Here is a 13,530-nt window from a genome sequence, read left to right on the forward strand (position 1 = left end):
CGAGGTGCGAGAAGATACACTCACTGGGATGATCTGTCCACACACTCCAATGGGTTCATGTCTTGTAAAGGTAAAATAGTCTCCATCTGAAAGAAATAAGCGTGATCACTCTCAGAAAGTTTAGATTAGAAAAGAAAAAGAAATGCAGAGGGAGAACTTTGGTGCAAAAAGCAAAAAACAGAAATAAAGTTGAAAAAACATTCTCCTTCACCGTGCACGAAAGCTGGCAGAAGACTATCACTTGGCACAGGGTACCTCTGGATATAGCTCCCAGACACCCAGAGGACTGAGGAGAGGACCTCTAAGGCAAAATGAAGAACACTATAATTGATGTCACTAAAAGTCTTATGAGATGCAGTGGGGAAGCGAAGGGAGAACTGGAAACTGGAAAATACTTGAAACTAAATTCTTAGGTAAATATTAAGATAACAAGCTTTTAAATAATTTTCTGAAGTATTAAAAAACTAAAATGTTATTGGGCAAATTTTAAATGCTAGACAAGTGAAAAAAGTGAGGAGTAAAACTAAGATATAATTCATAACTCAATCCAAGTGTCAAAATGTACTTCCTGGGTACTGGTGAAACACAGGCATATCCAGGGCTATTTAAAGAAGGCAAAGTCCCTTCTAAGAAGAACTCTATCAATAAGCCAAAGTCTCTGCCCTCAAACTAGACATAGAAATGAAGATGTCCTTGTGTCCTTAGGGGCTGAAGTAAAAAGAACTTGAGAGAAATTTAATAGCCTTATTTCCTTATAAAAATAATAGGCAATTAGAATAATTATACAGAAAACTGAACCAAACTCTTCCTTAGGAAAATATTATTGCTTTTATCTGAATTATGTTAAAGGGCTAACTGCAGTAACCAAAGAATGCTTCGTTTTTAGCAGATGGCTTTTCATTTCTAATCCTAGGCAAAGTCTGTTTTTTCCTCCATTGCCAGCCCTTTGACCACTTCACTGATACTTGTTTTCTGTCTCAAAAGTAGTCTCCCACTCAACTAATATTCAAGACACTCAACTAATATTCATGAAAGCATAACTATTAGGTAGGGAGAGACGGTGGGGACAGGAGGAGTGTGTGGGTTGGGGAAGATAATTTATGTGAACTGGATTGTTTATTATTGTCTCTCAACACATCTGAATCACTAACACTTATCACACAAAACTGTTTTAGCTAATTCAAAATTATATATATATATATATATATATATATATATTTTTTTTTTTTTTTTTTTTTTTTTTTTTTGAGTTGGAGTCTCACTCTGTCGCCCAGACTGGACCTCGACCTGCTGGGCTCCGGTGATCCTTCCGCCTCAGCCTTCCCAGTAGCCGGAATTACAGGTATGCGTTACCACGCCCAGCTGATTTTTTTTTTTTTTTTAAATTTATTGTAGAGATGAGGTCTCGCTGCCCAGGCGGGTCTCGAACCCACGGGCTCAGGCAATCCACTCACCTCAGCCTCCCAAAGGCGCGGGATTACAGGCTGAGCCACCGAGCCCAGCTAAAATGATATATTTTTAAACAATTAAAGGTCTTGGCCTTTGTCTCTCTCTCTCTCTCTCTCTCTCTCTCTGGCCCTCTAATCTCTACTCCCTCCTTCCATAACTAACTGCTATCTGTTTCATCTTTTCAAATAACTTTTATTTATGTCAAAGTACAACATAATTAGCATCTTTTTATCCTCCTTCTCTTTTTTATACAAATGGCATATTAGTCAGTCTTTTATATTTTGTTTTTCCCCCTTTTTTATTTAAAGCTAGCATATATTTTTAATGACTGCATGTCATTCCACTGGCTCAATAAATGGTGGTACTGCTATAAATTCTCCTGAAGGACATAGATCTTGTTTTCAGTTTAGGCTATTATAAATCATTCAGCAAAGATTATCATTTTACAAATCTTTTCATATCTGTGAAATGTCTTGGTCAAAGTGTAAATATATTTCACAGTTTCATAAATACTGCCAAATTACTCTTCAGAATTCATAATTCCAGCAACATACTATTTTTCTATTTTTTTTAATGCTGGGGATCTTTTAAACGTTTTAATTCCAACCAATCTGATGGTTGAAAAATGGCAACTTGTTTTGATTTGTATTTAATGAGATATGGAGGTGGACATCTTTTCATGTTTACGTTCTCTGCCATTTTTCTATTGGGTTAGTCTTTTTTTTAGCCCTTTAAAGAGCTCTATGGATAGTAAGGAAATTAGATCCCTGTCATATTACTGCAAAGATTTTCTCCATTCTGCTGCTTGTCTCTTAACTCTGTTTTATATATATTATTTTAAATGGAAGACACTAGGCAATAGGCTGGATTCTATAACTGTAGGAAATTGTTTTAAAATATATCTCCTGTTACAACAAAAATAGTCAAGATGTTGAAGCTGTAAAAGGATGACAATAAGAAGTCTGAGTATTATTTTAAAAATCAAATGAACTATTTTAGATTTGTATGCAGGCAACTCAAAAATCTTCTAAATAGATATCATTCTTTGTAACAGTGCAAATTACCATGCTTCTTCAATTTCTAAATCTCTGAAAAGGTTTTTCATGAGGAATCACAACACTGATCAATAGATGAGAACGTTTCATTTGGAGAAGATCTTCGTAAACTAAAAAACTAAAACTAAACTCTGTAATTTGGCTAAGCTGATGAATTTAGGTGGATAGTGACAGAACAGAGAATTAGAGTGTAATGTCAAGGTGGAGTGAAAATGGGGCTGAGAAAAACGGTGAAGATGAATTGAACAAGAGCACAGGAGTTTATTTCAGCAGGAATGGGTCACAGAAAATTCACAAGGCACTCGCACAAGCACAACACGGCAATTCATAAAGCACTTTTCCCCTACGTCCTAAATGTTTAAAAATTTAATAATATGACTTATATAATGTCACAAATTACTGAAAAAATGAAAACAAGAATAAAAAACAAGGCAAAATCCTAAAAATCTGACCTCATAAGGAGCTGAGCTTGACTTCATAATTGTGTCTCAATTGTGTCTCAAGAGAAACTGAGCTATGGGGAATGAAAACTTTCTTGGATAAACTGTTCACAGATTTGATAAACATTTAACTAAAGGCTAACACGAGAGGGGCTGAATTTTCTAGTCCTCACAGTTCCACTAAGAAGTAAATAAAAAAACTAAAGGATATGTTGGTGCTTAAACTCTTTACAAAAGAACACTGAGTGAAAGGGAGAAAGAAAGAACCCTAGACCGTGTGAGCTCAGTTTGTATTTCCATCTGGATAGTGAAAGATGACATCCCTAGTCTGTTCTAGGGTACCTGACAAACACAAGAGCCTTCTACGAGCATACTCCTTAGGGCGAACAGCAACCCAGAGGTCATTCACAGCTACCAAGACACTGCTCTCTAGATCTGAGCTTTTAGATAAGGGTTATCCTAAGACCAATCCCTCAAGAACCAACTTCATAATTTTTGCCGAGTCACCTATTCTATTATTTACTTAATAATTTCTGTTAAGTCAACTCACCTTTTTAAAATATGTTAAATGGCTATTTTTTAGTTTCATCTTAAGGAAAACCTATGAAATAACAGGCTTCATGAGCTAGTAATATTTTCTTCTCATATTCTTCAAGCCTAATAATTAAAATTTAGAAATGTTCACCGGGTTACTGTATAGTACGTTTAAAGGTATGTTACATGGTGCCTCTCAAACTTGGGTGAACACACAAAGCACCTAGAGATCTTGTTAAAATGCAGATTCTGAATCAGTAGGTCTGGGATGAGACCTGAGAGTTTGCATTTCTACATGCTCCCAGGTGATGTGTGTGTTTCTGACCTACAAAGCACACTCCAAGAAGCAAGATGCAAAGGAGCCGAGAGGGTAAAGAGGAGTTCATGCACATTACAATGATCTGCAGTTGCTATACAGTTGTCTGACTTTATGTTTGTTTATTTATTGCCTTTCTGATAACTCTATAATTTGCCTGACAGGAGTGTGAAGCATATGAGAACCTTATCTGCTACTTTTAAAATAGTAAAATAAGAATCAAAACCATACATACATACATACATACTTCTACATAATATATCCTTTTTTTTTTTTTTTTTTTTTTAGAAAGCAGGATTTATTGAGAGGACAAAAAAGCTCCCATGGTGGGAGGAGACCCAAAGGGGCTACCCTCTACATAATATTTCCATAGAGCCTTATAAAATATTTTCCCATTCTTATTTCATCTTACACTCAAAACAGCTCTATGAAAAAAATAAGATAACTATCATTATCAACATTTTATAAATACAGAAAACATGGCACAAAGAAGTAAAGTCCAAAGTGGTATAAGTGGTTAAGTCGTGGTTCCTGGATTTAGATCTGGGTCTCCAGACTTCAAGTTCTTCACCCATAAAAACATATTAAAGACCTGTTTGTGAGGAAGGTGTTGGATTTAGGTGGGTAATCGCAAACCACAGAATTTGAGTATATAATGTCAAGGAGTACAAATGGGGTAATAAAACCAACAAATAAAGAAAGACAATGATAACCCTTTTGTGAAGAATGGCGAAGATCAGTCTTTGAAAATTTGCATACTGAGAACTCATGCAAACTCTTGTATCTTAAGTTATAAAGGGAACACTACAGAGAAATATTCCCTGCATGGAAAAGCCCAGGACTTATCACCTCACTCCCTTTTATCTAGGCAGAGGCAACTTGAAGGGGAGACAGTGTTAATTCTCTCTTCTGTACCTAAGGTGATAGATCATGAGTACTCTTCTTTGTCTAGGAGAAAAAATTATAGCCCATTTTTCCATCTTTTATGTCAATGCTCTCTAAATACGGCAAGATGACTTAAAAGTTGTTTCCTTCAATTCTCTAGCTTTGTGCTGTAACATCAACAGCCTGGTATAAAAGTAGTTCCACTCAAACTCAGATATTCCATTGTAGGCAATGATAATTTTAAGTCTTCTTACCAAATATTAGAGATTATAGAGCGAGCTTAAGCTCCAGCAAAAAAGGATTTCATTTGATGAGGTTATCAGAAAAACGCTGTGAATACCATATTCTGGGTCAACAGGCTAGAACTTAACAATTGTGGAGAAAACTAAAGATTAGATGAGAGACCAAAACAGAAATATTAAATCACAAGTGTAGAATATTTTATCTTTGTTTCTTTATATTTTCACTTAAGAAAGTAAGACATACAGAGTATAGCCTATTGCTCTTTAAAGAGGTTTATTTAAGACATAGGCAGAGACAATTTTCTCATGTGTTTTTATACCTGGGTGTTTTTAATGACCAAAGATTATTTTACAACTCATAAAGAATATAAAAATCTTACAATTAAACACCTCACTATATAATTAATTTGGTTGAACTGTGGATTAAATTTTACTGAATACATGTGCATTAAGCCATTTCTATAATTGCATTAAGAAAAGCCTCTGTCTCTAGAAATGAGTAACAGAATAAGCCTCTACCATATTTGTGAACTACTGAGTCACATTACATGCTTTTTGATGGGGGTTTATCAAATTACAACACTTGGTTAATTAAGACAATTTAATTATTTGGATAATTTCTTCAAGCAAGCATTACCTCTTAAAGCAGATTTTATATTAATAGTAGCTTGAAAGGCATTTTTGACATAATTTTTATTCTCATAAAAATCTGGCATTGGCACATTCTGTACATAACTTAGAAAAAAGTATGATTAAGCAATAAGCAATCTATATAGAGTAATAAAATCAGAAAAATCTGAAAAGTGCTAGAAATTGAAGAAAAACTTATCAAATACGGATCTCAAGAAATAGCTCCCAGAGGTTCTGATAAGGTGTATTTTGCTTTTGTTTGCTTCCAGGCATCTTTTTATTTCTGTCTTGATTGCCAAATTGACCCAGAAGTCATTCAGCAGCATGTTGTTTAGTGTCCGTGTCTTTGTGTGTGCAGAGAAAAGGGAAAATTTCTGCACAGCTAGTGGGAGTGCATGGGTAGTTCAACCTCTAGGGAAAGTAGTGTGGCAAGTCCTAAAAGAGCTAAAGATCGACCTTTCATATGATCCACCAATCCCTTTCCTGGCAATATGCCCAGAATAACATAAATGGTTCTACAAAAAAGACACCAACACACACATGTTTATTGCTACACTATCCACAATAGCAAAAACATGGAATCAACCCTGCTGCCCATCGAAAATGGATTGGATAAAGAAAATGTGGCACATATACATGATGAAGTATTACACAGCCATAAAGAAGAACAAAATCATGGACCTTGCAGCAATTTAACTGTAGCTGGAGACAATAATACTAAGTGAACTATCACAGAAACAAAGAATACCACATGTTCTCAATCATAAGTAGGCCCTGAACATCAGTCACATTAGCACAAGGGAGGGATTGGCAGGCATTGCTAGGGGAGGGAGGGAGAGAGCAAGGTGGGAGACATGAAATAACACAAAGGATACCTGGTCCACTACTGGGGGAGTGAGGGCCACTTAGAAGCCCAAACTTCCTCACTTGTACCCCACATCTCTATAATAAAATTTAAAAAAGAAACAGCTCCCAAGCATAACACAAAAAGCATTTCAAGAACTCTAGCAAATTTTGCATACCTCATAACAATAAAAATTAGTTTATTCAACAGCATAAAAATCTGCAACTTAATTCAGTGAATGAAGGTCATCTTTCCATCTCTAATCTGTATATTACCTTTCAAGGAGCTGGCAACCCTTATGACTCCAGTATTAAACATTTAGATCAATTACCTTGAGTTATTTCATTACGTAAGTACCCTAGCAAATTCCTATGCATGTTGATACTGAAGGCACCGCATTGGAAATTTTACAGCTATAATGGTAAACTCTGTAATGCCTCTACAGACACTGAAACATTACTTTAGTATGAGGTGGTACTAAGGCTTTCCCTATGAATCTGCTGATAGCTTCTAAAGTCATGAAGATATCCTAGCTCTACCACTACTCTACTACATGGTCTTGAAAAAAGTTTACTTCTCTAGACCTTCTCTGTAAAATGAGGAGACTAGCCTTAAGGATTTCTGAGCTTCAGTCTCTTAAAGAGGTTCCTTATGAAGCCAACTTCATGACCTCCTATCACCACCAATTCAGGTGGCACTAACTACCCCTGGTTCTTCCTAGGCAGGCAGAAAAAGTAGTCTTTCACTCTCATTCTGATGGAATAACAACTAGCCCTGAACATCAGTCACATTCAGATTGTACCCTATGCATTTGCTCTTGACACCAAACCAGAAGCTGACTGAAGGCAAAATGTTAGGATCTGAGTTAATATCGCTATATATCTGAAGCCTGTTTTTTAGTTTGCCAGGTAGAACTGGAAGAAGGTGAAGCAGATAAATAATTACACATGGCCTGGGTAGTCTTAAACCTTTTCTATATGCTAATCTATCATAAGGCCATTTTTATGTCGGAATTTAGGTTAAAATATGGACTACATTTTCTCAGCTTATATACACAAAAGCAGTAAGAGTAACACTTGTTACAGAGAAAAATCCAAAGTAACACACATCAATTAACCTCCATTTCTACCTCAGTAAACTGAAAATAAGCTTTGATCCTTCCTTCATTACAATGACTTTGTGACATGAGAGGAGCATGAGAAGATTCTAATACAGGTTAAAATAATCAAAAGCAATACTTCTCTTCAGGGCTGTTATGACATTAGAGATAATATAATGGGTACAAAAAAAGTGCTCAATAAATCACAGTAATGATTATTATTTATCATCATAATTAGAAGTTGCCATAGTAAAAGGGTCAAAGCAAGAGATTTATAGTCAGAGAGAATGACTCCACTGGATATGTAACAGATAGTGTGGCAAAGGAAACAACATCACGACCCTTGTGAATCAAACTGGCATAGCATAATTCTGTAGTAACATCCAACTGTGGGCCTTGAGTAAAAAGTGGCGGGAGAAACTCCAAATTCAGAGAGAGAAGCAGTTGTCCAGTTCATGACTCAAAAGTGGTTATAAGATAACCCTTTTCTCTTCTTTACAAATATTCTAGAGCGATGTTACCCTTCACAGTGTAGGACATTCACTGTGAAAGTCTCCTTCACTCAAATGATTTGGATCTAGGCAGGGAGATCCAAAACCTTAAGTGTTCTAGGATATTTAAGGAGAAATAAAGCAGATATTTGCTCTCTCCAATTGATTATCCATTTATAATCAAAGTGCTTTTTCTAACATGTAATTTTGATTGAGGCACTATCAGTTTAAAATAACTCAGTGACTCACCATTTCCTACAGAATAAAACTTGCAGCTTGTTGAAGCCAGGCTCAGCGTCTCACTGCCTTCTATATCTGCTATACCTTCAGATCCACTAACACACTGTACTTTCCTTCCCCCATGCTTTGCACAAGCTATTATCATGGCCTGTGATGGCCATATCTCCATTTTCTCTTACTTGTCCTTCAGGATCATCATAGACATCCCAGCTCCTTCTCCAGGAAGCCTTAATATTGGGTGAGATGTCTTTTCTATGGAGTCCTGTCAAGCTCTATGCTTCCATATTTAAACAGGTCACACTGTATTTCAGTTGCTTGTCTACTTTCTTGTTTTCCTTACTGTTCCATGAACATTTTAGTTACTTGCCTTTGTATCCCCAGGACCTATCACAGGACCTAAAATATATAGCAGGTGTTCAAAAAGAAAAATCTGTTGAATGAGGGAGTATATGAAGAAATGAGTGAATGGATGAGAGATTGAAGTTGATGCCTGATAGAGCATGTAAAAGAAGAGTTCCTTCCATTACATGGTCTCTTGCCTCTGTTTTCCTAAATGGAAAGGAATAAAAGAGACAGCAGCATAATTCTTCCCATTCTTTTTGGTTGTTATCCTTTGGTGTCAGAAATGTTAAACTGGATGAACCATGGAGTACAATTCAACATAGCAAAGCAAAATTGCCTCATATTTTAAAATTTGAGGGAAAAAAACTTCTAGAACTGTGTGTTTTTAATCTCTGACACTTACTTTGAAAGCCTCCTTCACCCATATGATTAGACACGGAGATCAACAACCTTAAGTGTCCTAGAACATTTAAGCTTCATAAATGCTATCTATAAGAAACTAGGCTCTAGATATAGTTGATCTTCATTATTCATGGATTATATATTTGAAAACTTCTCTGCTCACTTAAATTTATTTGTAACTTCAAAATTAGTATTCACAGTGCTTTCATAGTCATAAATGAGCATGTATATCCAAAGCAGGGAAAAATTTTAGTCACCTGAGGCACACATTCTCAGCTGAGGTTGACTAAGGTGACACTGCCTTCTTGCTTCAGTTCTTATATTATAAAAAAAGTATGCTTTTGTGCCTTTTGTTCATTATTTTGCTGTTTAAAACGGTCACCAAGCATAGTGCCTAAGTACTGTCTAGTGTTCCTAAGTTCAAGAAGGCCATGATGGGCCTCATGGAAAAAATATATGTTAGACAAGCTTTATTTGGGTTTGACTTACGGTGATTTTAGCTGGTTGACTATGAGTTCAGTGTTCCTAAGTCAGTTATATATTAAACAAAGGGTCTTTTCTTTTGAGTCAGAGTCTCATTCTGTGGCCCAGGCTGGAGTGCAATGACACGTTCACAGCCACCGCAGCGTTGACCCGCTGGGCTCTGGAGATCCTTCCACCTCAGCCTTCCAAGTAGCTGGAACCATAGTCATGAGCCACCACGCCCAGTTAAATTTTTTTTTTTTGATTTATTGTAGAGACAAGGTCTCATCAAGTTGCCCAGGCTGGTCTCGAACCTATGAGCTCAGGCAATCCTCTTGCTTCCACCTCCCAAAGTGCTAGGATTACAGGCATGAGCCACCGTGCCCAGCAAACAAAGGGTCTTTCAACAAAAACACACAAAAAACAGGTCATGTTCTGATTGGTGGACAAGAACATGATCAGAAACTCACAGGAACCTAACCCTGGAATTCCTCTATGAGCAGTAGTTCAGTATTTGCTAATTCAATGTCCATAATGACATTATAGAACATAACTACCATGAATAATGCAAATCAACTATATATTACCATAAAAATCTAAAGAGGATTAAAAGACTTTACCAGAGCAACTGGTCTCTTCACCTTCCTGCCCTGCTGAACTAATCTACCTAACTAAAGAGTTTACAATGGCTTAGGCAGAGAAAGACTTGGGTTTGAATCCCAAGGCATGTGACCTTGTTCAAGACACAAAACCCTTACTGTCTTATTTTCTCACCTGTAAAATGGGCGTAATACATTTTAAAATCCAGGCTATCTCACAGGATCACATAGTCACACAGATGCTGTATGTGAAAGAACATTTAAAACTCTCAAATACTATGCAAATATGAAGTACATTATTCTTTTATCACTCCAAACATAAAATTAGGATGTTTTATAGGTAAATAAATACATGTAACAAAAAAAGAAGTTCTCATGGTTAAAGACTAACGGCCTTTCTATATTCCAGAATTCGCTGTGGAAAAAATCTAAGTTTGTAGAGACAAAATCAAGCTGATGTTACTTAAGGAGTTACAAATGAAACACAAATGCAATGATTAACTAAACAAGTCTGAGAATAAATAAGTGAATAATGATGATCTCTGTCCTTATTCTGATCTTCTATAACCCTCCCCCCAACCCCCACTTTAGTCCAGCTAGATTCACTAAGCACTGGACTAACCAAAGGCACTGTTGGCTGAATTCTTGATAGTCTAGGCAAGCCCAATGTAGCTAAAACTAGAACAAAGAGGAAAGCTGCTAAGTTCTTTCAGGAAAGCAGCCTCCATCCTTCTCTCATCTGCTTGAGACACCATGGAGAGAGCTCTCACAACCCAAATCCTGGCCTCCTAAGAGCACTGCCTACAGACCTGACCCCAGAGCGAGTTCCTCATCTCCACATGTCTCTTACTGAACTCACAGAAAAAATTTTCATTTGGGGAAATAAAAATTTACTTAGTATTTAAGAAGATTTTTCAATTTCTTCCCCTCAATAGCTGAACACTAGTTAATGAGTAAAGGTGGGAGACTACGGTGAGAGCCTTTTTTAGCCCTATATTTCTAACTTCTAGGTCAGCAACCTCAGGAGCACCAGATGACAACGACCACTTCTATTGCCAGATAAAGTTACATTAAAACATCACACATTATCAGAGACTCCAATAAATATTTATTTTTAATCCGGGTCTTTCCTCCTGAGGAAGTAACAAAAAAACAAGACACTGTTAGGCCAAATAGCGATCTATGAGCACTGCCATCTGTTTCACCTCATTCTTAAGGTGTTTGTAAATAGTTTGAAAATATTTAAATGTCTAAAACATTTGTTGTCTTAATAGTGAAATAGCGGGTAGGGTGGGGACAAAAAAACTAGGGCCTTTGATCTTGTTAATTTACCTTTCTATACTGAAATAAGAGAAGCCAACCTAAAAAGGTTGACAAGGCTCCTGTTTTTGACAAAGATTTTTATTCTCAGGCCTTCCAACAGGTAAGCTTATATTGAATAGTGACTCCCTGCCTCACTTTGGCCATCTTCAAATCTTCCAAGTGATGCTGGAAAAGAGCTGTTCTGTAATACCCTTACAGACAGAACGGAACAAAGATTCTGATATTCCCCAAGAGCAACCTTCTTCTTCATTCGGGGTCAGCTGAACAAGGGAAATTCAGGATGGTGGTGAAGAGTGCCTACAATCAGAAACCCATCTTCCAAAGGCTGACATTACCCATTATAATGTCATCAACATCCTCTGTGGGGGTAATTTTAATAGTTCTTTAAAGTGTGGTCTCTATCTCTTCTCCACTCTCACTGTGACTTCTTCCCTTGTCACCCATGCCTACATGAGGCATCACAACAACCACCTGCTCTCTGTATTCTTTCCTTGTTACCCAGGGCAGAGGACTAGCAGCACAGGCATCATCTGGCAGCTGGTTAGAAATACAGAGTCTCAGGTCCCACCCCAGACCTATTCAGTCAGAAACTGTACTTGAAGAAGACCCCAGGTGATTCACATTCACATTAAAGTTTGAGAAGCACCACTTTAGGTCATCCACACTGTCATCCAAACCACTTCCTCTGCCGGGAAACCAATCCTGGCTAGCTAGGCTGAGCAGAGGCACTCCAAAGTACCCAGCATTACTGTCCACTTTTGCAAGTATGCACTCTCCATGGAAAGCAGACTGCTTTCCAGAGAACATAGGCAGGGTAACTGGCATCATATCTAGTATCCACTCAATAAACATGTATTTTCCTTCCTTGTGTCTATTCACCATTCCCAACATCCTCCTATCTCTTTCAGTACATCCCATTCCAATAGTGATATCTCTTCCAGGTTCTAAAATGAATCCTCTAGCGAAAAGATTATGAGCCTAGGCTCTAATGTCAACATGTTAGCTTTAAAATTTATTTGCTGTGTGAATTGGAAAATAATTTAACTTCTCCAGGCCTCAGTTTCCTTCTTTGTAAACTGTAGATATGCGTAATAGTACCTTTCTCTTGGGGTTGCTGTGAAATACCTGCTCCTTAGTTGAAAGATGTATTGATTTAAGTGGTTTACCCTTACACTTATATGTGGACTATCTACATATAGAAAAAGGTACACTGTCAGAGTTAGTGACATAATTTGTTTGGCTCTTTGCTCAGTTCAAGCTGCTGTAAGTGTGCTCATATCTGTATTGTATGTGAGTGGTGTTTGTGTTTGGCGGTGAAAATGTGTTTCTGGGGAAGTTTCCTGTTTTCCTTTTCAATGGAATGAGATTTCACATACCTACAGGAATGGTCATCCCATGAATTTTATCAGCCCAACCTGCATAATACCGAAGGGTTTTGATGACGCCCTGCAAATCCACATAAAAAGCTTGCAGGAATGGTTTGCCACCATTTAGGGATTCCATGGTCTGTAAGGAAAAGAAATGAAGCGGCATTAAGTCCCTAGAACTTTCCAGTGAGATGCTAAATAATTTCTGGAGAAGAAAAATGCAAGAAAGAGAATACAAATGAATATGAATGGTGTTGCATACCTGGTCACCTATGATTTCCCAAATAAAAAGATTTCTAGTGCCGTCAGTTTGGTTTAGTTTCTAGTAAAAACTACAAGGAATATATATGTGCATGTTCTTGTGCCTACAATCACTATCCAAATATGTAAACACAACATTTCTTTAACTAATGATAAAGAAATGTTGTGCTTGTCAAACCAGCTTCTGTTATATCAATGAACAGAGCTCCCTGGGGATTTTTTGGAGTCTACACCAGGAATCTGAATCCATAGAGGAGCAGAAACATGGGCTTTTTATGCAACTGAAGAGAATACAAAATGTTCTCCATAGCTGCCAAGACCCCTGCTGAGAAATGGAATATCTACGGTGCACAGAGAGTTTATTTATTACCACCAAATAAACAAGATCTCCTCTAGGGAAGTCCAGACTTTAACAACTTAAAGGCTGTTTTTTTGGTAAACATTTATGTTAACAATCATTATCTATTAAGAGTGAAATTTCTGGTTCATTTAACAAAAACAGTAATATTAAATACCTTTACATTATAAAATTTACTATTTTAATGACTT

At 36.9% G+C, this 13,530-nt stretch overlaps 1 protein-coding gene across 3 annotated transcripts in view; it reads right to left on the reverse strand.

Moving 5' to 3' along the window:
- The window catches only part of ALDH1A2 (aldehyde dehydrogenase 1 family member A2), a 117,229-nt gene that overhangs the window by 47,063 nt on the left and 56,636 nt on the right, over window positions 1-13,530 (reverse strand). For all 3 annotated transcript variants that reach the window (XM_008058348.2, XM_008058347.1, XM_008058346.1), the window contains 2 exons: window positions 12,730-12,859; window positions 25-86 (listed from right to left, as the gene is read on the reverse strand). In XM_008058348.2, coding sequence (XP_008056539.1) covers window positions 25-86; window positions 12,730-12,859 — 192 coding nt within the window. The remainder of the gene's footprint in view (window positions 1-24; window positions 87-12,729; window positions 12,860-13,530) is intronic.

The sequence above is a fragment of the Carlito syrichta genome, unplaced genomic scaffold (genome assembly GCF_000164805.1).
Source record: "Carlito syrichta isolate Samal-C Ts95f unplaced genomic scaffold, Tarsius_syrichta-2.0.1 Scaffold303305, whole genome shotgun sequence".
NCBI classification, from domain to species: domain Eukaryota; kingdom Metazoa; phylum Chordata; class Mammalia; order Primates; family Tarsiidae; genus Carlito; species Carlito syrichta.